Here is a 26,422-nt window from a genome sequence, read left to right as displayed (position 1 = left end):
GCCTAGGAGGATCTAGCCAGCATTGAAAGGGTTACTCAGTTGATCTAACTGTTAGCCAAGGTTTTATGGCTTTTTGCTGTAAGTTTAGCTTTCTGTCTGTGAAGTACCCTCATAAATATTGTAGGTCTTGACAGTTGATGCTGTTAGTCATTGGAATGTGTTTAGCCATTGTATTGCATACTTATGTTATACTAAATATTCACTGATTATTATCATGCATGCGGCCTAATATTATTATTATTTTATTTGTTACAATAAATTATATCTATTTGTCACGACTACTAGTGTGGTCCAGCACGTAGAAACTATGTAACCATATACATATATAAGGAAAGGGAAAAGAAAGGACAGAGCGTAAACCGGACCTTAGAATGGCCGGACTAATACGCTAGAGACAGAGAATGGTCAAAGGGAAAGCCGAGGTCAAGGAAGCCAGAAAATACTCAATACCGTTTAAACAAGCCAAGTCAGGGAAACCAGAAATCAGAATAACCAGGGAAAAGCCAAGATCAGGATACCAGGAAATCAGAAACACGAAAATAGCACTCTCAGGAAACCAGGAAACGGAAACCACGACAGGGCAAAGTACTGGGGTGAGTTAGGGGTTTAAATATCCCTCTCTTTGCTGTGATTGGTCAGAGGGCGACCTCTGACCCCAAAACGTGCGTGTGCGTTGACGTCGTGACGTCACGCACACGTTGGTATAACTCTCGGGGGCGGGGCTAGCCTTAGACGTGACCACGCGGTCGGCGCCATTTTGGATTTGGGCGTGATGCCCGGAAGACCTGAGGGAGCGATTCCCGGCTCGCCGACGAGCAGGTAAGCTCCTGTTGCCGGCGCGGTCGTGCCGGTCGGGCACGGCCGCGAGGCTCGGCGGGCCGGTGACCGCAACACTATTTTTATAACAAATTGTGATTTTATTTGTATGGAATACATTTCACTTACATGATAACGATCTCTGAGATCTAAGAGAATTGAAATAGTGGGCAATTCTCAACTGTTTAATATTATCATCCCATAAATATCCCCACAACTCGAACCCCATGGGTAAAATAATAGGTCAGGGCAACTCTTTAAAATTGAAAAAACAGTACTAGACAAGGCTGCCCTCTTTCTCCTCTTCTTTATGTGATGACCATTGAGGTACTGGCATCGGAAATAAGAAATAATAACAAAATAAAAGGCTTTAAAGATCAGGTGGAAATAAAAATAAAGTTGTATGCAGACAATGTACTTATTGTGCTAGAGGATCCAGTAAACTCGATTAACGAATCGATGGAGGTGATACAAGAATATAGTCCATTATTCAAATTATAAATTAAATACTTCTAAAACAACTGCGCTATAATTTTTTTTAACCCCACTAATGAAAGCACAAATTATGGAGGGCTTTGATTTTCTTTGGGCAAGGGAACATATTTCATATTTAGGTTTAAAAATCTCAGTAAATCCACAAAATTGGATAGAGATCAATTTGCTCTCTTTGATAAGATAAATTAATATCAAGTTAAATACTTGGACAAAAAGGGAAATATCTTGGTGGGGTAAGATTAACACTATAAAATCATATATCTTGCCTAAACTAACGTATATCTTGAGTTTAATCCCAGGCAATATTCCATTAAGTTGGATAAACCTTTTGCAATCTTCCTTCTCTAAATTTATATGAGCAAAAAAAGATCTAGGATTAATGCTAAAATATTGTCAAAGAAATTAGAAGATGGAGGACTAGGTATCCCATCCTTGACCAGGTTGGTTCAGGCTACTCTTTTAACCCACGCAATTAGAACTTTCCAAGAAAGATCTCAAGAAGAACGTTGGTACATACTAGAAACAAAGACAATAGGCCCTTTCTAAAACATGCTTTCAATTTTTTGGCTATCTAATCAAGAAGTATAATTGGTTTTTTTTATGAAAGTTTTACATTAAACTATATAATGAAAATTTGGTATGACATAAAACGAAAGATAGATTTAGGAGAAAAAATTATTTCATCTCTAAAAATAGAATTATGAAATAATCTGATACAAGATATTAATCTTTTCTCATGGTCTGAAAAAGGCATCAAAAAGGTTAAACATTTAATTAATATGGGGGGGCATGGCCGACCACGGAGCTGAACAGTTGCACATCTGTGGAGCTCCGCTTCAACCCCACAGATTCAGAGACCTAAAGCAGAGAAATCCGCTCCAAAACCACACAGCTTACCTGCCACCCGACAGCTGACAACATGGGGCGCAAAAATAAAAAACAAACCTACACGGAGCGACCCGCGGCACCCGACATTAGGCTGGCATTCCAGAGGCCTACACAGGCGCGGCCCGCCAAGATAGCGCCGGAACTGCAGAGTGAGTTGGAGAAATCTGATGACTCCCAGGAAGAGAGCGACTCCCAAGCCTCACTCCCAGGCCCCACTCACAGGTCTGACTCGGAGGAGGATGACTCCCCATCCACAAAAGGGGACATCAGAACGCTACTGACAGACCTAAGACAGGTCTGGAAGGCCGATCTGAAGGAGACCCAAGCTGAAATAGGGGTATTGCAGCAGAGAGTCCAGCAGGTGGAGACCAGAGAAAAATCCAGAGATATCCAACTCCAAGACACCAAGCAGCAAGTGGAAGGACTTACTGAGCAGGTCCGGCGCTTACAAGGAACGGTGGTGACACTTGAGACCAGACACCGCCGCCGTATCATCCGCCTCAGGGGCATCCCTGAAACAGTAGGCGGAGAAGACCTACTGACCTTTGTACGGAGACTTACCTCCTCCATGGGCCTCAGGTGTAACTCAGACACCCCACTGATACTATCCACCTTCCGGGTGCGCAAATCGCCAGCAGCACCCGCAGGTGCCCCCAGAGACACGATAGCTATCACCAGAGACATAGCGGCGAAAGCCGCCATCATGGCCGGATCTAGACCACTGGGGTCAAAATTTGAGGGAAGCGAGGTTGTCATGTACAGTGACCTCCCTTTCGCTGTGCTTGCTGCAAGGAGACAACTGGTACCGGTCACAAAGGTCACCGGTCACAAAGAGACTGAGAGAGCACTCCGGCCGATACCGATGGGGCACAGACGGTTCACTGGTGGAGCAACAGGGCACCGACATACTCACCTTGACCTCAGGGGAAGACCCAGAGACTTTCCTCAAAAAGCTAGGCTTGCTAGCCAACGGGCACAACAACCGAACAGAGAAACGCAACACTTAGTTCTTGCAACACTTAGTTATTATAACACTGTAATTCATGTGTTTATATGTGTATACAGTTTTTGGGAGTTTTTTCGTACGCCTAGCCTACTACCCCATGCATAAGCCCTAACCACCTGACTTCACATACATAGAATGAGTCAGTAGAGAATGCAAAACTTACGCAACCTCACTAAGCAGGGGTCCCCGTATAAAAGTAGAAAAGTATAAAAGTAGAACATGCAATTTGGCACCTCGCAATGCTATTGTACATATTTCACTAATACTGTGATTATTGCCATGTTTGTAACCCAATGAAATGCTACATGATCTTGTTATAACCTATTCAATAACCCATACAATGGAAAAATGTATACTGTGTGTACAAAACCCAATAAAATACAAATTAAAAAAAAAAAGATTTACTTAATATGGGCAAAATTGGAACTTTTGGGTACCTAAAAAGGACAGTAGGCCTTACGAATAATGATTTTTTTTTTTTTATTTGAAGGTAAGATCATTTATAATGAAAAAAATGAAAGTGTCTCAAACAGAAAATGTAAAATACTTTGAACAAATCATTAATTTAACGGATACTAAAAAATGTATTTCTAAAAACAATCTTTTACTATATAAAATGGAAAAGAAATGCTTTATAACAGCTATAACTAAATGGAGTAAAGACCCTGGAAAGCAAATCGCTCTTAAACCCTTAAGGACCAAACTTCTGGAATAAAAGGGAATCATGACATGTCACCGGCTGGTGGTGAGTCTACATTCTATCGGAATTGGATCCAGTGAACACAAGGGTCGGCTCCTCCCTGGGTTCTATAGTCTGGAGTGGTACTACAACTACTACATTTTTGTAAGTGTTATTTCATTGAGATATATTCACATTGTATTTTATACTACAATATTGCACTAGGATTTGTTTCTGAGTTTGTATTTTTTAGATCACAGGGACCATTAAATCGGTAATTGTGCCGGTATATCTGTATTGCTTTTATTAATAGTATATCAGTGTATCTCCTATTGCACACAGTTATTACATCTACCCATTATATGGACATTATTTTATCACATGACAGGAGGCTTCATATTTGCTTAAGTCTCTCTTTACTACAACTTACAGCAGCACTTTTTCACAGAGAGAAATTAACCAATCAGAAACAAAACAGAAAGAATAAGTCTCCCCTGCCCTTCTAACACTTCCTCTTTCGAGCTGCAACCAAAACAGGTAACATGAACAACGCTGAACTTGACCCAATAGAATAAGATAACGTAGCACAGGTCAGAGTACCACTGTCTCCTGCTTTTATGTGGGTTGCTGTGGGTTTGCGATTTCTTGCAATTTTATGCTGAATTCTTTGCCTGTCACTGTTCCTTTATTATTTTCCTTCCTATTTATCAGGGTTTTGGGGTTTATTGTATTTTATTGTCATGTGTTTGTAAACTTGTTTTTTTTTTCTGCTGCTCGGGTCGGCAGAAGGCTCCCTCGGCCTCCCCGACCCCGGGGTGAACGTCTCCGGCGTTCCCACGAGCACTAGCAGTGGCCATCTTGGATCTTGCTGCAATAGCACGAGATCCTGTTGACCATCTTAACTGTTTGCCACGCACGCCTCTCCCATGGCCGGTGCCCAACTATGGCTAAAGATTTGGTTAATTGCAGCTTGCGGGCACACCGGCGGGAGAGTGGGGACATCCCCCTTGATACTGCGGTAATTCTTCCCTTCATAGTCCGAACTGCTCAGGGTTCAGAAGGGGAAAGTTGTGCTTCACTGCTTCCCATAATCAGCCCGCTGACATAGGGCTGTCCCCTTGTTTCATATGCAGTCTGCCCCTCATGGTTGGTGGCTTGGCCCCAGTAGATAAAAAATCTTCTCTATCCATTCCATATTTAGACACTGCTGGTGTCATTGACGCTATATCTATTATTTGCCATTATAGAGAGTGAGCCCCTCTTTTTGACTCCTCACTGGCTTTGTGCCCCTTCCAACGCTTTGCTGACTGAGCGTTAAAACAGCAAATACGAAGCCTCCTGTCATGTGATAAAATTGTAGATTATGTTAACTTTAGTGTACCAATAATCTTAATTGTATTAATGACAGAATTTCCCTCCTTTTAGTATCCCAACCCCTTTTGATTACTGTATGTTTCCTGGTAAGCTGAGGTGGGTATTTGTTAAGGTATTCACTCACCGTTCATCTTTGTTTGCTTCTCTTGCTTACATTATTAATTCAAATGAGTTGTAAGGGGGTTGACTTCGTGCATTGTATCTAAGGGTGACATGCCTTTTCTGAGTACATTTCCTCAACTAATCCGTGGTTTCAATTCTGTTTTTTCTCGTTTCGTCTATGGCGCCAAATTTAATGGATTCCCAAGTTTCAAGGGGTATCGTCTAGATTCTACGTTATCTTATTCTATTGGGTCAGGTTCAGCGTTGTTCATGTTACCTGTTTTGGTTGCAGCTCGAAAGAGGAAGTGTTGGAAGGGGAGGGGACACCTATTGTTTATGTTTTGTTTCTGATTGGTTGATTTCTTTCTGTCTGAAAAAGTGCTGCTGTGAGTTGTAGGAAAGAGAGACTTAAGCAAATATTTGCCTCCTGTCACGTGATCAAATTAAGATTATAGGTACACTAAAGTTAGTATAATCTACCATTGATTCACTTGGTCCCTTGCACTGTTTAAGTTATTTTTGTTTATATGGTATCATTGATATTTTCACTGTGTTTCATAATTGTTTGTGCACCTATTTATTTATTCGTTTTGTTTTGGGAACGTATTTATCAGAATTCTTTTTTGATTGCTGCATGTTTATATAGGTGAGACCTTTTTGGGTGTTAGTATCTGCACTTTAAGATTGTTTGCGCCACTTTATTTTTTTTTTTCATTTTTTTTTCACTTAGAATTCCAGAATGTGTGAAAAAAGGAGATTTCCACTAACCAAAGGGACCTTGGTATATTTAAAGATAAATGCTACATTTTTATGGAGAAGTTTTATTTTGTCTGTTTAAGAATTTTGATATTGTGATAGAAACATTATTGATTTTATTCTTATACTGTCAGTTCTGGTGAAGGCATTACAATCATAAGTTTTATGAACTTTTTATGGACACTGCAAAACAAAGAATATATATGTTATATGACGGTATGGCCTTTTTGCTTTATTTATGTATTTTTAAAGGGACACTATAGTCACCTGGACAACTTTAGCTTAATGAAGCAGTTTTGGTGTATAGAACATGCCCCTGCAGCCTCACTGCTCAATCCCCTGCCATTTAGGAGTTAAATCCCTTTGTTTATGAACCCTAGCCACACCTCCCTGCATGTGACTTGCACAGCCTTCCATAAACACTTCCTGTAAAGAGAGCCCTATTTAGGCTTTCTTTATTGCAAGTTCTGTTTAATTAAGATTTTCTTCTCCCCTGCTATGTTAATAGCTTGCTAGACCCTGCAAGAGCCTCCTGTATGTGATTAAAGTTCAATTTAGAGATTTGATACAATTTTACCACATGACAGGAGGTTTCATATTTGCATATCTTTCTTTACTGAAAACTCCAGCAGCATAGAAACAGTAACAACCAATCAGAGAAAAGATATGCTGCCCATAAAAGGGCCTGTCTATGACATCACTTCCTCTTTCTTTGCTGCTCCAGCCATCAACAGGTCAGAGTATTTTTTACCTGATGCTTCATATTGGTTATTTACTGTTATTCTTTATTGTGTACTGCTTTATTTTTGATTTTCCATTCTTAATACCCTGTCTACTTGTACCCGTTTTTTCCCCTCTCTGTCTCTAACTGTCCCTGTACATTGAGTTTAATCTCACAAACTTTCCAGGCGATCCGCGGGCGGCGCGGCTTCCCGTGCCTCGCTCGCCGCGCGGACCTGCCTGCTATTACACAGGGGCTGGTGGGGACGGGTAGAGGGTAGCCGGGGTTATTTTCTACTGTTTGCCTTGTATTGCCGTGATCTGCGTCTCGCTAGCGGCCGCGAGCGGGAACCCCTTCCCCACGCGGCCGGCGGCCATCTTGGATCTCGCGGTTATCGCGAGATCCGCGGCGGCCGTCTCTCTTCCATCACGGCGGCTCGGTAATCACCCGACCGCCGCAACACGATACTGGGGATTGCCCTCAGGGTGACTCCCCGCTCTCTCCCCTAGCCACTTGCGTTCTGGTGCAGGGGAAATTTATATTATTGCATTCTACCCCAAAGGGTGGAAAAGTTTTATTTTTCCGTTTTTTGTATATCTGCCTCATGCACATAATATACATTTGTATTTGAAGGCTTATTATTATACAAGTTATCAGTGTCCACTACTGGATATGATACAAGCAATATAAAGTGACATATGCTTATATTCCCTCCCCTCAGGGGATTTTGCTGATATTACTCTAACCATCCAGGGTATATTATATGGTTACCCTATACAGGGTCATATCTCATTACTGCTCCCAAGGGTGAAATTTATGTGGGTGTCCTCTGGGTATTTTTTCATGGCACACCACCTGGGGTGACCCCCCAGATACGCATGCAGGGCGATACGGACCACTTTTTTGGTTGATGTGGGTGTCCTCTGGTTTCCACGGCACACCACCCGGGGTGAACCCCGAGAATATGCACAAGGGCTTACCTAATTCTAGAAAGGTTTAGCCCTACTGGATAAGATTACGTGCATAAAGCCTTCTATGCATACAGCCCCTACGCCGGGTAACCCCGGTCGTAGCGGGATCTGACCTATATATCTGTATTTGCATACGATCAGCCACCACTTTTTTTCCACTGAAACTTGTTTTCGCCCCACAGGTCAAAAGATACCTCAGATCATGGAAGATGCACAAAACAACCCGGACTTTCAGGCCATGATCAATGCCGCCGTGGCGGCTTCTGTGGAAAAGGCCCTTTTGCAAGCCCTCCCCCACAGCCATGGTGACACTAGCCCTCCAGAACGCATGGAAGTGTCAGGCTCAGAGGTGTCCAAGGCCAAGAGGCTCAGAAAGGCTTCGAGCCCCCCCTCCGCCAAGGCGAAGGGCAAGATGCCCGTCAAACGGGTTAAGAGCGCGGACCGACAACCCGCACCCTTCACACCCCTATCCGAGGACGAGGACGAGGCCTATGGTCCACACCCCCTGAACGTGGTGGACGAATGGCAAAGGGACGGCTCACCCTCGGACGATGAGGAGTGGCAAGACCTACCACCTACTTCTTCGGCTTACGTCAAGGAGACCTTCTTAGGCAAGGAAGCCGACGACGACCGCCACACCGGTCCGTCCGGAGATGGTGTGTTTATGGATGACCAGGGGATGCTGTTATTTGACCCGCGTACCATCCGACACCCTCGCTCCTCTGAATGGACACTGCCAGAGCATCTGGCGAAATTCATCCATTACTGGCTGCGCAAGCCATTGGAAAAGGAGGTATGGACGTGCCTCCGGGCCGAATGCCCCAGGCCGCTGATCCCCGACAAAGTGGCACTAACGCCAGAATTCGATGACACGATGGTGGTGTTTATGTCGCGCACGGGCAGAGACCCACGCAAAGGGGTGGAAAAGGGCATGAAGGCGGCACAAGACAAAGTGCTGGATCTGCTCGGCCCCATAGCTAAGATGCTGTATTTTGCTGATCTGGCCCTCAGCCAAGACTCGCAACTGGACCCTCATGACATACGCGAATGGGCCCAACGCACAATATGTCTACTGGGCAACGCTAACGCCGCACTTTGCGTCGAGAGATGCAGATCGGCACTGATCAGGATCGACAGCAAGCTCCTGGAACTGGGGGCCAAAGAATTTGGACCGAAGGCCTAGGGTCTACTATTTGGTGATGCCTTCATCGCAGAGCTAAAGCGACATGTGAACTTGTTCACGACCTTAAACAAGGCTCAGACCTCCCTCAGGCAGGTGTTCCACACTCCTCCCACAAGAGGTGTTTTTGGAAGGGCTGGCCGACAGTGGAACCGTGCCGCCAGCCGATTTTGGACCTCAGGTTCCAGGTCGTTTCCACAGACTTCAACCTTCTTCCCGTCCTCATCACAAAGGCCCTCAACGTCCCGAGGTGCAGGGAGGACCAGAGGTTTCAGAGGCCGTGGGCACGGCCGCTTCAATAATGGTGAGTCCTTCCGTACAAAACAATGTCCCAAAGTTTATTGCAGGCAACCTGTCTTCTTTCTTCCAGAACTGGGAACAGATTACCAAAGACGCCTGGGTCCTCCAAACGGTGCGCGGCTTCATAATAGACTTTGCCGTGCAACCCGTCCAAACCACTCCCCCCCCCCGATCCACATGTTGTCAGAACAAAACCGACTGGTGGACGAAGAGATCCACACGCTCTTCGAGAAGGGCGCGATTCAATACGCGCCAGACGGGGGAGGCTTTATAAGCAATATCTTCTTGGTCAAGAAGAAGACAGGCGAGTATCGTCCGGTTATCAATCTCCGACAGCTAAACACCTTTGTGATCTACAGACACTTCAAGATGGAAGGTATCCATCTTCTACAAGACCTTCTCGTCAAGAACGACTGGTTTACGCGCCTGGACCTCAAAGACGCGTATCTCACGGTCCCCGTGGACAGAAGTTACCGTCAGTTTTTCCATTTCAGATGGAGAGGACGGGTATGCCAATTTACTTGCCTGCCGTTCGGCCTCAGCTCGGCTCCATGGTGATTCACGAAGCTGTTGAGACCGGTGATGGCTCGCATCCGTACAAAGGGCATACGCTGTCTCGTATACTTGGACGACTTGCTGATTTTCTGCGAATCCGCGTCCAGGCTACGATCACAGATGAGATTTGTAGTTCATTTACTGGAGTCCCTGGGATTCGTGGTGAACAGACAAAAGTCGTCTCTCTCTCCATCCCAGTTGGTACAATTCCTGGGCTTCGACATCGATTCGAGGGAATGCGTACTGCGCCTCCCCTCGAAAAAGATTGCCTCAATAAGGAAGGAAATCAGGCGAGTCTTGAAGATGGACTCGATACCGCTCAGGATGCTCGCTCGGATTGTAGGACTCCTGTCTTCATCCATTCAAGCGATATTCCCGGGCCCTCTACACTACAGGGCCATGCAACGGCTGAAAGCGGGATATCTGCGCACCGGACATTCCTACGACCACTGGATCCCACTCACTCAGGAGGTGAGATCAGAACTGCGATGGTGGTTGCTACACATACAAGCCTGGAACGGCAAGGCGATCTTCGGCCCCTCCCCGGACTTCATCGTGGAATCGGACGCCAGTTTGTGGGGATGGGGCGCTCACTGCTCAGAGGCCTCCACGGGGGGCCCATGGCAAGGAGAGGAGACCAACCTGCACATCAACTGCCTGGAGTTGATTGCAGGTTCCTTCGCCATACGCAGTCTGGCCAAAGACAAGTCGAATTGCTGTATCCTACTCCGCATGGACAACGTCTCGGCGGTGCAATACATCAACCACCTGGGCGGAGCGAGGTCCAAAGACCTGACCGAAGCCACGAAGGACATTTACAGCTTCTGCATACGGAGGAACATCACGATACAAGCGGAATATCTCCCAGGGGTCTCCAACCTGACGGCGGACTGGTTCTCCCGACACTGGAGAGACACCAGCGATTGGAAACTCAACAGGGAGGCATTTCGGACACTACGACAGCGGATGGGCCAGCTATCAATAGATCTGTTCGCCTCAAGGGGCCGGCCCAGGGGCCGGCCCAGGGGCCGGCCGCGGTCCTCTCTTCAAGCCGCGCGCGGTCCTGCGGCTGCACGAGCCGCGCGCGGCTCATCCGACGCTTCAGACAGGAAGGCGGGCAGTGACCGCGAGATGCGGTCACATGTCCCGCCTGAAACTAAGAGCGCGCCGCGAGTCTCGGGCGCGCTCTTAAAGAGACAGTGGGAGCCTAAATTGCCAAAAGGCTCCCATTGGCCCCTGTCATCCCACACACCCCATACACTTACCTTTTGGGGGTGTGGAAGTGACAGGAGCCAATCACATTAGTTTTGAACCTATTTATACTTACCCTTTTCCCTTAGTTCCTTGCCCTATCGTGGTTTCTGCTACAGTTCCCTTTAGCGCTTGTTGTGTTCAGTTGTGTTCCTCCTTACTTGACCTTGGCTTTGTATTCTGACTTCGTTTTCGCTTTATCCTTGTCTGTTCTGTTTGCCGGCTTGCTGTTTCCTGTGTACCAGACCCCGGCTTGTCCTCGTTTACGCTGTCTCTTTGTGCCCTTGACCTCGGATTGTTCCTGACTCTGTACTTCTCCTAGATACGTCGAGTCCGGCCATTCTAAGGTCCGGTAGACGTATCTCTCCTCTGTTCTGCCTTCTGTTTAGCTGGATCCTGCGTGTAGGGGTATATTCTCGTTACATTACGATAGGGCCATGGACCCCGCAGATTTAGCTCAACAGATGGCGTCTCATGAGGCTAGATTTGTAGAGCAGGATCACCGAATGGATCAGATAGCCCAGGCTCTCCAGACGCTCTTAGCTAGAACCATTCCAGCAACCACACCTAACCCTCCTACACCCCTTCTTCCTGAAGTATCGACTGTGCCTAATGCTACGGCCCATTTAACACCTCCTCCTAGGTATGGAGGGGGTTCTAAGACATGCAGAGGGTTCATTAACCAAATAGAGTTTCACTTTGAGATGTATCCACGTTCATTTCCCACAGAGAGGTCTAAGCACTTGAATGGGCGAATCCTATTTGGGAAGCTAATGGACCTATGGTGCATGACTTTCACAGTTTTCTTACAGCATTTCGCAGAACTTTTGACACTATGAAAAGGTCTAAAAATGCCGCAAGAGCATTAATGAGAGTTAAACAGGGTTCTAGGCCTGTGTCTGATTACGCTATTCAGTTTCGTACTCTTGCCTCACAGGTAGATTGGACCAACAATGGGTTAACTACTGCCTTCATGGAAGGCTTATCAGACTCTATATTGGATGAGGTAGCAGCTAAGGAGCTTCCTGTTGCTTTAGAGGACCTTATTGACTACCTCATTGATATAGATAATAGGATTCGTGACAGGCTCTATACCAAGAACAGAAATAGACGGTTTGCTACACCTATTCACCCCAGAGTTAATACACCGGAGAGTGTAAAAGTATCTGAAGAGGAACCTATGCAATTAGGGGTTGCCAAACTCTCTGATAATGAAAAATTACATAGGAGAAGGGAGGGACTCTGCCTATATTGTGGTAGGAGAGACCATATGGTAAAGGAATGTCACGTTCTGATTTTGATGTCCTATGTTTAGGTATAAGACTACGCATCTTACTATACATTACTGTTCAGATATACAATGGTTATGATATGCGGACATGTTGCCACGCCAGAAACCTTTCACCTTTTTCTTTTTCTTTCAGCATGAACATCCATTTTATGGGACGAAGAATCGTCTTCCACTCCGTCACATCATGGAGCTACCAAAGTTTATTCTCCTTATATGTTATTGAATTGTTAATCTGTAATGGTGTTTTTGTGTATTGACTGTTACTTTTTTTCGCCTCAAAGAAAGAGGAAATTATGTCATAGACAGGCCCTTTTATGGGCAGCATATCTTTTCTCTGATTGGTTGTTATGTTTCTATGCTGCTGGAGTTTTCAGTAAAGAAAGATATGCAAATATTCGCCTCCTGTCATTATTATTAGTACACTAAAGCTAATATAATCTTCATTTTCCATTGAAAAATAGTGCAACAAAAATCTTGTGTATACATGTTTGCAGGTTGGTAATATTACCTATATAATATCATATATTCATAATACAAAAATCTGGGCTCCAAATACCAAATCTCAGGCTATTAGCCAGGTCCAGCTGCTACTTGGCACTACAAACCTTGTTATGAAGTATGAGCAGAGGGAGCAGAAGCCTGCGCCGTCACTCTCTCTAATGATCTATCAGCTGTAGGATGCTAAGAGGTTTATAAGTATGTCCATACCACGAGTCTGGCTAGCACAATGTACAGATTAATGTGTAATCCATGTGATGAATGGACTGACTGCAGATACCACGGCCGAAGTCTCTTTTCAGCTTTCTAACCATGTAACTATGTAATAGGTCTCCTCCCCCACCACACCTGGCCTTACCTGGCATGTAAAACAGCCGACAGCCACAGGTGTCCACAATTCTGCGTGTCTGACAACTGATACGACAAGCCGTTATACTGTATTTTGCGTAGAGTTGGGAATCCTGGGTGCTCGACTTACAGACACCCCACGGTGGTGGCAAATACCTGATCTGGGGAGGAGAAAGGTTAAGGACCAAATACTGGGCGTCAGGTTCTCCACATAATAAACAAGCAGTCACACATGGCCAGGGCTGCCACCTGAAATTTTAGGGCCCCTAACTCAGCTCATGGACTGGGCCCCCGGGGGCCCGCCTCCAAGCCCGCCCACAGGAATACACACACAGACACAAACACACGCACTGATACAAAAGGACACAGATACACACACACACACAGATACATACTAACAGACACACAAATACTAAAACAGACATACACACAGTGACAAACAGACACATACTAACATACATACAGACACACATGCAAAAGGACATACAGACACATACATACATTCATAATGACATGCATACAGACATGCATACATACAAACAAAACAGACAGACATTCATACAATATAGAACACTAAAAAGCACAACAAACAAAGGGATAAATAGGCAGGGTATAGTCAGTCTTCTTAATATGCTTCTTCTCTTCTCAATGTAGAGATGGATGCTTAAAACCAAGCACAGAGACAGACCATAGTGTATAGCTGTATAGTATTAAAAGTAAAGCTTTATTGGATACACTTACAAAATAACAGTAGTAAAAGGGCTCTTCAAATCAAAATCGATGTCATCCACCAAAGAACGGTATCACCATCAGGATATAGAGAGATATGGAGACACGAGAGATGAAGAGATCCGCAATAAAAAGTAATATAAATAATATCAATATTGTTGCCACAAGCCCCTGATGAAGTCATAGAGACGAAACGCGTAGGGTGGCAAGCTTTGATTATTTATATTACTTTTTATTGCGGATCTCTTCATCTCTCGTGTCTCCATATCTCTCTATATCCTGATGGTGATACCGTTCTTTGGTGGATGACATCGATGTATAGACTGTCAGGTACATAGAGTACAGATCAGCTCAGAACGTGCTGCGTTAGCTCTGTCCAGCAGGGAGCGCTGTGTTAGTATAGACTGTCAGGTACATAGAGTACAGATCAGCTCAGAACGTGCTGCGTTAGCTCTGTCCAGCAGGGAGCGCTGTGTTAGTATAGACTGTCAGGTACATAGAGTACAGATCAGCTCAGAACGTGCTGCGTTAGCTCTGTCCAGCAGGGAGCGCTGTGTTAGTATAGACTGTCAGGTACATAGAGTACAGATCAGCTCAGAACGTGCTGCGTTAGCTCTGTCCAGCAGGGAGCGCTGTGTTAGTATAGACTGTCAGGTACATAGAGTACAGATCAGCTCAGAACGTGCTGTGTTAGCTCTGTCCAGCAGGGGGCGCTGTGTTAGTATAGACTGTCAGGTACATAGAGTACAGATCAGCTCAGAACGTGCTGCGTTAGCTCTGTCCAGCAGGGAGCGCTGTGTTAGTATAGACTGTCAGGTACATAGAGTACAGATCAGCTCAGAACGTGCTGTGTTAGCTCTGTCCAGCAGGGAGCGCTGTGTTAGTATAGACTGTCAGGTACATAGAGTACAGATCAGCTCAGAACGTGCTGCGTTAGCTCTGTCCAGCAGGGGGCACTGTGTTAGTATAGACTGTCAGGTACATAGAGTACAGATCAGCTCAGAACGTGCTGCGTTAGTTCTGTCCAGCAGAGGGCGCTGTGTTAGTATAGACTGTCAGGTACATAGAGTACAGATCAGCTCAGAACGTGCTGTGTTAGCTCTGTCCAGCAGGGGGCGCTGTGTTAGTATAGACTGTCAGGTACATAGAGTACAGATCAGCTCAGAACGTGCTGCGTTAGCTCTGTCCAGCAGGGGGCACTGTGTTAGTATATAGACTGTCAGGTACATAGAGTACAGATCAGCTCAGAACATGCTGCGTTAGCTCTGTCCAGCAGGGGGCGCTGTGTTAGTATAGACTGTCAGGTACACAGAGTACAGATCAGCTCAGAACGTGCTGCGCTAGCTCTGTCCAGCAGGGGGCACTGTGTTAGTATATAGACTGTCAGGTACATAGAGTACAGATCAGCTCAGTACGTGCTGCGTTAGCTCTGTCCAGCAGGGGGCGCTGTGTTAGTATAGACTGTCAGGTACACAGAGTACAGATCAGCTCAGAACGTGCTGCGCTAGCTCTGTCCAGCAGGGAGCGCTGTGTTAGTATAGACTGTCAGGTACATAGAGTACAGATCAGCTCAGAACATGCTGCGTTAGCTCTGTCCAGCAGGGGGCGCTGTGTTAGTATAGACTGTCAGGTACATAGAGTACAGATCAGCTCAGAACATGCTGCGTTAGCTCTGTCCAGCAGGGGGCGCTGTGTTAGTATAGACTGTCAGGTACATAGAGTACAGATCAGCTCAGAACGTGCTGTGTTAGCTCTGTCCAGCAGGGGGCGCTGTGTTAGTATAGACTGTCAGGTACATAGAGTACAGATCAGCTCAGAACGTGCTGCGTAAGCTCTGTCCAGCAGGGAGCGCTGTGTTAGTATAGACTGTCAGGTTCATAGAGTACAGATCAGCTCAGAACGTGCTGCGTTAGCTCTGTCCAGCAGGGGGCACTGTGTTAGTATATAGACTGTCAGGTACATAGAGTACAGATCAGCTCAGAACATGCTGCGTTAGCTCTGTCCAGCAGGGGGCGCTGTGTTAGTATAGACTGTCAGGTACATAGAGTACAGATCAGCTCAGAACGTGCTGCGTAAGCTCTGTCCAGCAGGGGACGCTGTGTTAGTATAGACTGTCAGGTACATAGAGTACAGATCAGCTCAGAACGTGCTACGTTAGCTCTGTCCAGCAGGGGGCACTGTGTTAGTATAGACTGTCAGGTACATAGAGTATAGATCAGCTCAGAACGTGCTGCGTTAGCTATGTCCAGCAGGGGGCGCTGTGTTAGTATAGACTGTCAGGTACATAGAGTACAGATCATCTCAGTACGTGCTGCGTTAGCTCTGTCCAGCAGGGGGCGCTGTGTTAGTATAGACTGTCAGGTACATAGAGTACAGATCATCTCAGTACGTGCTGCGTTAGCTCTGTCCAGCAGGGGGCGCTGTGTTAGTATAGACTGTCAGGTACATAGAGTACAGATCATCTCAGTACGTGCTGCGTTAGCTCTGTCCAGCAGGGAGCGCTGTGTTAGTATAGACTGTCAGGTACATAGAGTACAGATCAGCTCAGAACGTGCTGCGTTAGCTCTGTCCAGCAGGGGGCGCTGTGTTAGTATAGACTGTCAGGTACATAGAGTATAGATCAGCTCAGAACGTGCTGCGTTAGCTCTGTCCAGCAGGGGGCACTGTGTTAGTATAGACTGTCAGGTACATAGAGTACAGATCAGCTCAGAACGTGCTGCGTTAGCTCTGTCCAGCAGGGGGCGCTGTGTTAGTATAGACTGTCAGGTACATAGAGTACAGATCAGCTCAGAACATGCTGCGTTAGCTCTGTCCAGCAGGGGGCGCTGTGTTAGTATAGACTGTCAGGTACATAGAGTACAGATCAGCTCAGAACGTGCTGCGTTAGCTCTGTCCAGCAGGGGGCGCTGTGTTAGTATAGACTGTCAGGAACATAGAGTACAGATCAGCTCAGAACGTGCTGCGTTAGCTCTGTCCAGCAGGGAGCGCTGTGTTAGTATAGACTGTCAGGTACATAGAGTACAGATCAGCTCAGAACGTGCTGCGTTAGCTCTGTCCAGCAGGGGGCGCTGTGTTAGTATAGACTGTCAGGTACATAGAGTACAGATCAGCTCAGAACATGCTGCTTTAGCTCTGTCCAGCAGGGAGCGCTGTGTTAGTATAGACTGTCAGGTACATAGAGTACAGATCAGCTCAGAACATGCTGCGTTAGCTCTGTCCAGCAGGGGGCGCTGTGTTAGTATAGACTGTCAGGTACATAGAGTACAGATCAGCTCAGAACGTGCTGCGTTAGCTCTGTCCAGCAGGGGGCGCTGTGTTAGTATAGACTGTCAGGTACATAGAGTACAGATCAGCTCAGAACGTGCTGTGTTAGCTCTGTCCAGCAGGGAGCGCTGTGTTAGTATAGACTGTCAGGTACATAGAGTACAGATCAGCTCAGAACATGCTGCGTTAGCTCTGTCCAGCAGGGGGCGCTGTGTTAGTATAGACTGTCAGGTACATAGAGTACAGATCAGCTCAGAACATGCTGCGTTAGCTCTGTCCAGCAGGGGGCGCTGTGTTAGTATAGACTGTCAGGTACATAGAGTACAGATCAGCTCAGAACGTGCTGTGTTAGCTCTGTCCAGCAGGGGGCGCTGTGTTAGTATAGACTGTCAGGTACATAGAGTACAGATCAGCTCAGAACATGCTGTGTTAGCTCTGTCCAGCAGGGGGCGCTGTGTTAGTATAGACTGTCAGGTACATAGAGTACAGATCAGCTCAGAACGTGCTGCGTTAGCTCTGTCCAGCAGGGAGCGCTGTGTTAGTATAGACTGTCAGGTACATAGAGTACAGATCAGCTCAGAACATGCTGCTTTAGCTCTGTCCAGCAGGGAGCGCTGTGTTAGTATAGACTGTCAGGTACATAGAGTACAGATCAGCTCAGAACATGCTGCGTTAGCTCTGTCCAGCAGGGGGCGCTGTGTTAGTATAGACTGTCAGGTACATAGAGTACAGATCAGCTCAGAACGTGCTGTGTTAGCTCTGTCCAGCAGGGTGCGCTGTGTTAGTATAGACCAGGGGTAGGCAACCTTTTAGCAGCACTGTGCCAATATAGGATTGTGATGTCCCGTAGCGTGCCGGTCCTATTTTTTTTTAAATTGAGGTCTGTATGCTGCCGTATTCTGCATGTGTTATTTTTACTGTAATTGCTTTGTATCGTTGTATTTGTGAGTATATGAGCTATTATATTGTATATGTTCAGGAGTAGTTTGTGGTATCGTGTATGATACATATTAATGTGGGCTGTGTATGGGGGCTGCTTGTGGAATTGTGTGTGTGGATGGATATGTCACATTGTGTGTTTGGTAGTGTGTGTATGTGTGGGGGCTGTTTGGGGTACTGCATGTGAGAGGCTGCATGTGGGGTTGTGTGCATGCATGTGGATTGTTAGTGGTGTTGCGTGTGTGCGGATTGTGTGTATGTTTGTGCGTGGGCTGTCCGTGTTATTTGTATGAGGGGAGGGTTATTCTGCAGGTCTGTGTATATCTAGCAATGTGGGTGGCTTCCCTGGGTTCCAGTGGGGACCATGTTGGCCAAGTACAAGTCAAGGACAGGAGCTGCAACAGCAACTGCAAGCTGCACTACTACTGTGTGGATTCCCATTCACAAGTGCTGGAATGAAGTGCTGCAATGCATAAATTGAGGATTGTCCTTCACCATCTTTTCGGATTAGCAGATATCTGAAGTTTTACTGGGACTCCAGATAGACCAGAGCCTGTTTGGCTCTAGCAGCCTTGAGTGCCGTGCAAAGACACCTCGAGTGCCGTGCATGGCACTAGTGCCGTAGGTTGCCTACCCCTGGTATAGACTGTCAGGTACATAGAGTACAGATCAGCTCAGAACGTGCTGCGTTAGCTCTGTCCAGCAGGGGGCGCTGTGTTAGTATAGACTGTCAGGTACATAGAGTACAGATCAGCTCAGAACGTGCTGTGTTAGCTCTGTCCAGCAGGGGGCGCTGTGTTAGTATAGACTGTCAGGTACATAGAGTACAGATCAGCTCAGAACGTGCTGTGTTAGCTCTGTCCAGCAGGGTGCGCTGTGTTAGTATAGACTGTCAGGTACATAGAGTACAGATCAGCTCAGAACGTGCTGCGTTAGCTCTGTCCAGCAGGGAGCGCTGTGTTAGTATATAGACTGTCAGGTACATAGAGTACAGATCAGCTCAGAACGTGCTGCGTTAGCTCTGTCCAGCAGGGGGCGCTGTGTTAGTATAGACTGTCAGGTACATAGAGTACAGATCAGCTCAGAACGTGCTGCGTTAGCTCTGTCCAGCAGGGAGCGCTGTGTTAGTATAGACTGTCAGGTACATAGAGTACAGATCAGCTCAGAACGTGCTGCGTAAGCTCTGTCCAGCAGGGGACGCTGTGTTAGTATAGACTGTCAGGTACATAGAGTACAGATCAGCTCAGAACGTGCTGTGTTAGCTCTGTCCAGCAGGGTGCGCTGTGTTAGTATAGACTGTCAGGTACATAGAGTACAGATCAGCTCAGAACGTGCTGTGTTAGCTCTGTCCAGCAGGGTGCGCTGTGTTAGTATAGACTGTCAGGTACATAGAGTACAGATCAGCTCAGAACATGCTGCGTTAGCTCTGTCCAGCAGGGGGCGCTGTGTTAGTATAGACTGTCAGGTACATAGAGTACAGATCAGCTCAGAACATGCTGCGTTAGCTCTGTCCAGCAGCGGGCGCTGTGTTAGTATAGACTGTCAGGTACATAGAGTACAGATCAGCTCAGAACGTGCTGTGTTAGCTCTGTCCAGCAGGGGGCGCTGTGTTAGTATAGACTGTCAGGTACATAGAGTACAGATCAGCTCAGAACGTGCTGTGTTAGCTCTGTCCAGCAGGGTGCGCTGTGTTAGTATAGACTGTCAGGTACATAGAGTACAGATCAGCTCAGAACATGCTGCGTTAGCTCTGTCCAGCAGGTGGCGCTGTGTTAGTATAGACTGTCAGGTACATAGAGTACAGATCAGCTCAGAACGTGCTGCGTTAGCTCTGTCCAGCAGGGGACGCTGTGTTAGTATAGACTGTCAGGTACATAGAGTGCAGATCAGCTCAGAACGTGCTGCGTTAGCTCTGTCCAGCAGGGTGCGCTGTGTTAGTATAGACTGTCAGGTACATAGAGTACAGATCAGCTCAGAACGTGCTGCGTTAGCTCTGTCCAGCAGGGGGCGCTGTGTTAGTATAGACTGTCAGGTACATAGAGTACAGATCAGCTCAGAACGTGCTGCGTTAGCTCTGTCCAGCAGGGAGCGCTGTGTTAGTATAGACTGTCAGGTACATAGAGTACAGATCAGCTCAGAACGTGCTGTGTTAGCTCTGTCCAGCAGGGGACGCTGTGTTAGTATAGACTGTCAGGTACATAGAGTACAGATCAGCTCAGAACATGCTGCGTTAGCTCTGTCCAGCAGGGTGCGCTGTGTTAGTATAGACTGTCGGGTACATAGAGTACAGATCAGCTCAGAACGTGCTGCGTTAGCTCTGTCCAGCAGGGGGCGCTGTGTTAGTATAGACTGTCAGGTACATAGAGTACAGATCAGCTCAGAACATGCTGTGTTAGCTCTGTCCAGCAGGGGGCGCTGTGTTAGTATAGACTGTCAGGTACATAGAGCACAGATCAGCTCAGAACGTGCTGCGTTAGCTCTGTCCAGCAGGGTGCGCTGTGTTAGTATAGACTGTCAGGTACATAGAGTACAGATCAGCTCAGAACGTGCTGTGTTAGCTCTGTCCAGCAGGGGACGCTGTGTTAGTATAGACTGTCAGGTACATAGAGTACAGATCAGCTCAGGACGTGCTGCGTTAGCTCTGTCCAGCAGGGGGCGCTGTGTTAGTATAGACTGTCAGGTACATAGAGTACAGATCAGCTCAGAACATGCTGCGTTAGCTCTGTCCAGCAGGGTGCGCTGTGTTAGTATAGACTGTCGGGTACATAGAGTACAGATCAGCTCAGAACCTGCTGCGTTAGCTCTGTCCAGCAGGGGGCGCTGTGTTAGTATAGACTGTCAGGTACATAGAGTACAGATCAGCTCAGAACATGCTGTGTTAGCTCTGTCCAGCAGGGGGCGCTGTGTTAGTATAGACTGTCAGGTACATAGAGCACAGATCAGCTCAGAACGTGCTGCGTTAGCTCTGTCCAGCAGGGTGCGCTGTGTTAGTATAGACTGTCGGGTACATAGAGTACAGATCAACTCAGAACGTGCTGCGTTAGCTCTGTCCAGCAGGGGGCGCTGTGTTAGTATAGTACAGATCAGCTCAGTACGTGCTGCGTTAGCTCTGTCCAGCAGGGGGCGCTGTGTTAGTATAGACTGTCAGGTACATAGAGTGCAGATCAGCTCAGAACGTGCTGCGTTAGCTCTGTCCAGCAGGGGGCGCTGAGTTAGTATAGACAGTCAGGTACATAGAGTACAGATCACTCAGAACGTGCTGTGTTAGCTCTGTCCAGCAGAGGGCGCTGAGTTAGTATAGACAGTCAGGTACATAGAGTACAGATCACTCAGAACGTGCTGCGTTAGCTCTGTCCAGCAGGGGGCGCTGTGTTAGTATAGACTGTCAGGTACATAGAGTACAGATCAGCTCAGAACATGCTGCGTTAGCTCTGTCCAGCAGGGGGCGCTGTGTTAGTATAGACTGTCAGGTACATAGAGTACAGATCAGCTCAGAACGTGCTGCGTTAGCTCTGTCCAGCAGGGAGCGCTGTGTTAGTATAGACTGTCAGGTACATAGAGTACAGATCAGCTCAGAACGTGCTGCGTAAGCTCTGTCCAGCAGGGGACGCTGTGTTAGTATAGACTGTCAGGTACATAGAGTACAGATCAGCTCAGAACGTGCTGTGTTAGCTCTGTCCAGCAGGGTGCGCTGTGTTAGTATAGACTGTCAGGTACATAGAGTACAGATCAGCTCAGAACGTGCTGTGTTAGCTCTGTCCAGCAGGGTGCGCTGTGTTAGTATAGACTGTCAGGTACATAGAGTACAGATCAGCTCAGAACATGCTGCGTTAGCTCTGTCCAGCAGGGGGCGCTGTGTTAGTATAGACTGTCAGGTACATAGAGTACAGATCAGCTCAGAACATGCTGCGTTAGCTCTGTCCAGCAGGGGGCGCTGTGTTAGTATAGACTGTCAGGTACATAGAGTACAGATCAGCTCAGAACGTGCTGTGTTAGCTCTGTCCAGCAGGGGGCGCTGTGTTAGTATAGACTGTCAGGTACATAGAGTACAGATCAGCTCAGAACGTGCTGTGTTAGCTCTGTCCAGCAGGGGACGCTGTGTTAGTATAGACTGTCAGGTACATAGAGTACAGATCAGCTCAGAACATGCTGCGTTAGCTCTGTCCAGCAGGGGGCGCTGTGTTAGTATAGACTGTCAGGTACATAGAGTACAGATCAGCTCAGAACATGCTGCGTTAGCTCTGTCCAGCAGGGGGCGCTGTGTTAGTATAGACTGTCAGGTACATAGAGTACAGATCAGCTCAGAACGTGCTGTGTTAGCTCTGTCCAGCAGGGGGCGCTGTGTTAGTATAGACTGTCAGGTACATAGAGTACAGATCAGCTCAGAACGTGCTGTGTTAGCTCTGTCCAGCAGGGTGCGCTGTGTTAGTATAGACTGTCAGGTACATAGAGTACAGATCAGCTCAGAACGTGCTGCGTTAGCTCTGTCCAGCAGGGGGCACTGTGTTAGTATAGACTGTCAGGTACATAGAGTACAGATCAGCTCAGAACGTGCTGCGTTAGCTCTGTCCAGCAGGGTGCGCTGTGTTAGTATAGACTGTCAGGTACATAGAGTACAGATCAGCTCAGAACATGCTGCGTTAGCTCTGTCCAGCAGGGGGCACTGTGTTAGTATAGACTGTCAGGTACATAGAGTACAGATCAGCTCAGAACGTGCTGTGTTAGCTCTGTCCAGCAGGGTGCGCTGTGTTAGTATAGACTGTCAGGTACATAGAGTACAGATCAGCTCAGAACATGCTGCGTTAGCTCTGTCCAGCAGGTGGCGCTGTGTTAGTATAGACTGTCAGGTACATAGAGTACAGATCAGCTCAGAACGTGCTGCGTTAGCTCTGTCCAGCAGGGGACGCTGTGTTAGTATAGACTGTCAGGTACATAGAGTGCAGATCAGCTCAGAACGTGCTGCGTTAGCTCTGTCCAGCAGGGTGCGCTGTGTTAGTATAGACTGTCAGGTACATAGAGTACAGATCAGCTCAGAACGTGCTGCGTTAGCTCTGTCCAGCAGGGGGCGCTGTGTTAGTATAGACTGTCAGGTACATAGAGTACAGATCAGCTCAGAACGTGCTGCGTTAGCTCTGTCCAGCAGGGAGCGCTGTGTTAGTATAGACTGTCAGGTACATAGAGTACAGATCAGCTCAGAACGTGCTGTGTTAGCTCTGTCCAGCAGGGGACGCTGTGTTAGTATAGACTGTCAGGTACATAGAGTACAGATCAGCTCAGAACGTGCTGCGTTAGCTCTGTCCAGCAGGGGGCGCTGTGTTAGTATAGACTGTCAGGTACATAGAGTACAGATCAGCTCAGAACATGCTGCGTTAGCTCTGTCCAGCAGGGTGCGCTGTGTTAGTATAGACTGTCGGGTACATAGAGTACAGATCAGCTCAGAACGTGCTGCGTTAGCTCTGTCCAGCAGGGGGCGCTGTGTTAGTATAGACTGTCAGGTACATAGAGTACAGATCAGCTCAGAACATGCTGTGTTAGCTCTGTCCAGCAGGGGGCGCTGTGTTAGTATAGACTGTCAGGTACATAGAGCACAGATCAGCTCAGAACGTGCTGCGTTAGCTCTGTCCAGCAGGGTGCGCTGTGTTAGTATAGACTGTCGGGTACATAGAGTACAGATCAGCTCAGAACGTGCTGCGTTAGCTCTGTCCAGCAGGGGGCGCTGTGTTAGTATAGTACAGATCAGCTCAGTACGTGCTGCGTTAGCTCTGTCCAGCAGGGGGCGCTGTGTTAGTATAGACTGTCAGGTACATAGAGTGCAGATCAGCTCAGAACGTGCTGCGTTAGCTCTGTCCAGCAGGGGGCACTGTGTTAGTATAGACTGTCAGGTACATAGAGTACAGATCAGCTCAGAACATGCTGCGTTAGCTCTGTCCAGCAGGGGGCGCTGAGTTAGTATAGACAGTCAGGTACATAGAGTACAGATCACTCAGAACGTGCTGTGTTAGCTCTGTCCAGCAGAGGGCGCTGAGTTAGTATAGACAGTCAGGTACATAGAGTACAGATCACTCAGAACGTGCTGCGTTAGCTCTGTCCAGCAGGGGGCGCTGTGTTAGTATAGACTGTCAGGTACATAGAGTACAGATCAGCTCAGAACATGCTGCGTTAGCTCTGTCCAGCAGGGAGCGCTGTGTTAGTATAGACTGTCAGGTACATAGAGTACAGATCAGCTCAGAACGTGCTGCGTTAGCTCTGTCCAGCAGGGGGCGCTGAGTTAGTATAGACAGTCAGGTACATAGAGTACAGATCACTCAGAACGTGCTGTGTTAGCTCTGTCCAGCAGGGGACGCTGTGTTAGTATAGACTGTCAGGTACATAGAGTACAGATCAGCTCAGAACGTGCTGCGTTAGCTCTGTCCAGCAGAGGGCGCTGAGTTAGTATAGACAGTCAGGTACATAGAGTACAGATCACTCAGAACGTGCTGCGTTAGCTCTGTCCAGCAGGGAGCGCTGTGTTAGTATAGACTGTCAGGTACATAGAGTACAGATCACTCAGAACGTGCTGTGTTAGCTCTGTCCAGCAGGGGGCGCTGTGTTAGTATAGACTGTCAGGTACATAGAGTGCAGATCACTCAGAACGTGCTGCGTTAGCTCTGTCCAGCAGGGGGCGCTGTGTTAGTATAGACTGTCAGGTACATAGAGTACAGATCAGCTCAGAACGTGCTGCGTAAGCTCTGTCCAGCAGGGGGCGCTGTGTTAGTATAGACTGTCAGGTACATAGAGTACAGATCAGCTCAGAACGTGCTGCTTTAGCTCTGTCCAGCAGGGGGCGCTGTGTTAGTATAGACTGTCAGGTACATAGAGTACAGATCAGCTCAGAACGTGCTGCGTTAGTTCTGTCCAGCAGGGGGCGCTGTGTTAGTATAGACTGTCAGGTACATAGAGTACAGATCAGCTCAGAACGTGCTGCGTTAGCTCTGTCCAGCAGGTGGCGCTGTGTTAGTATAGACTGTCAGGTACATAGAGTACAGATCAGCTCAGAACGTGCTGCGTTAGCTCTGTCCAGCAGGGGACGCTGTGTTAGTATAGACTGTCAGGTACATAGAGTACAGATCAGCTCAGAACGTGCTGCGTTAGCTCTGTCCAGCAGAGGGCGCTGTGTTAGTATAGACTGTCAGGTACATAGAGTACAGATCAGCTCAGAACGTGCTGCGTTAGCTCTGTCCAGCAGGGTGCGCTGTGTTAGTATAGACTGTCAGGTACATAGAGTACAGATCAGCTCAGAACGTGCTGCGTTAGCTCTGTCCAGCAGGGGGCGCTGTGTTAGTATAGACTGTCAGGTACATAGAGTGCAGATCAGCTCAGAACGTGCTGCGTTAGCTCTGTCCAGCAGGGGGCGCTGTGTTAGTATAGACTGTCAGGTACATAGAGTACAGATCAGCTCAGAACGTGCTGCGTTAGCTCTGTCCAGCAGGGTGCGCTGTGTTAGTATAGACTGTCAGGTACATAGAGTACAGATCAGCTCAGAACGTGCTGCGTTAGCTATGTCCAGCAGGGGGCGCTGTGTTAGTATAGACTGTCAGGTACATAGAGTACAGATCAGCTCAGAACGTGCTGCGTTAGCTCTGTCCAGCAGGGAGCGCTGTGTTAGTATAGACTGTCAGGTACATAGAGTACAGATCAGCTCAGAACGTGCTGTGTTAGCTCTGTCCAGCAGGGGACGCTGTGTTAGTATAGACTGTCAGGTACATAGAGTACAGATCAGCTCAGGACGTGCTGCGTTAGCTCTGTCCAGCAGGGGGCGCTGTGTTAGTATAGACTGTCAGGTACATAGAGTACAGATCAGCTCAGAACATGCTGCGTTAGCTCTGTCCAGCAGGGTGCGCTGTGTTAGTATAGACTGTCGGGTACATAGAGTACAGATCAGCTCAGAACGTGCTGCGTTAGCTCTGTCCAGCAGGGGGCGCTGTGTTAGTATAGACTGTCAGGTACATAGAGTACAGATCAGCTCAGAACATGCTGTGTTAGCTCTGTCCAGCAGGGGGCGCTGTGTTAGTATAGACTGTCAGGTACATAGAGCACAGATCAGCTCAGAACGTGCTGTGTTAGCTCTGTCCAGCAGGGGGCGCTGTGTTAGTATAGACTGTCAGGTACATAGAGTACAGATCAACTCAGAACATGCTGTGTTAGCTCTGTCCAGCAGGGTGCGCTGTGTTAGTATAGACTGTCAGGTACATAGAGTACAGATCAACTCAGAACGTGCTG

General features: G+C 47.5%; 1 protein-coding gene across 1 annotated transcript in view; it reads right to left on the bottom strand.

Moving 5' to 3' along the window:
• ASIC3 (acid sensing ion channel subunit 3) overlaps window positions 1-26,422 on the bottom strand; it is a 456,156-nt gene that overhangs the window by 316,138 nt on the left and 113,596 nt on the right. The window contains exon 4 of the mRNA XM_063452925.1: window positions 13,242-13,392. Within this exon, the coding sequence (XP_063308995.1) occupies window positions 13,242-13,392 (151 nt within the window). The remainder of the gene's footprint in view (window positions 1-13,241; window positions 13,393-26,422) is intronic.

Source organism: Pelobates fuscus, chromosome 4 (assembly GCF_036172605.1).
Source record: "Pelobates fuscus isolate aPelFus1 chromosome 4, aPelFus1.pri, whole genome shotgun sequence".
Taxonomy (NCBI): domain Eukaryota; kingdom Metazoa; phylum Chordata; class Amphibia; order Anura; family Pelobatidae; genus Pelobates; species Pelobates fuscus.
The sequence above is the reverse complement of the archived record's forward strand: the minus strand, read 5'-3'. Positions and strand labels throughout refer to the sequence as shown.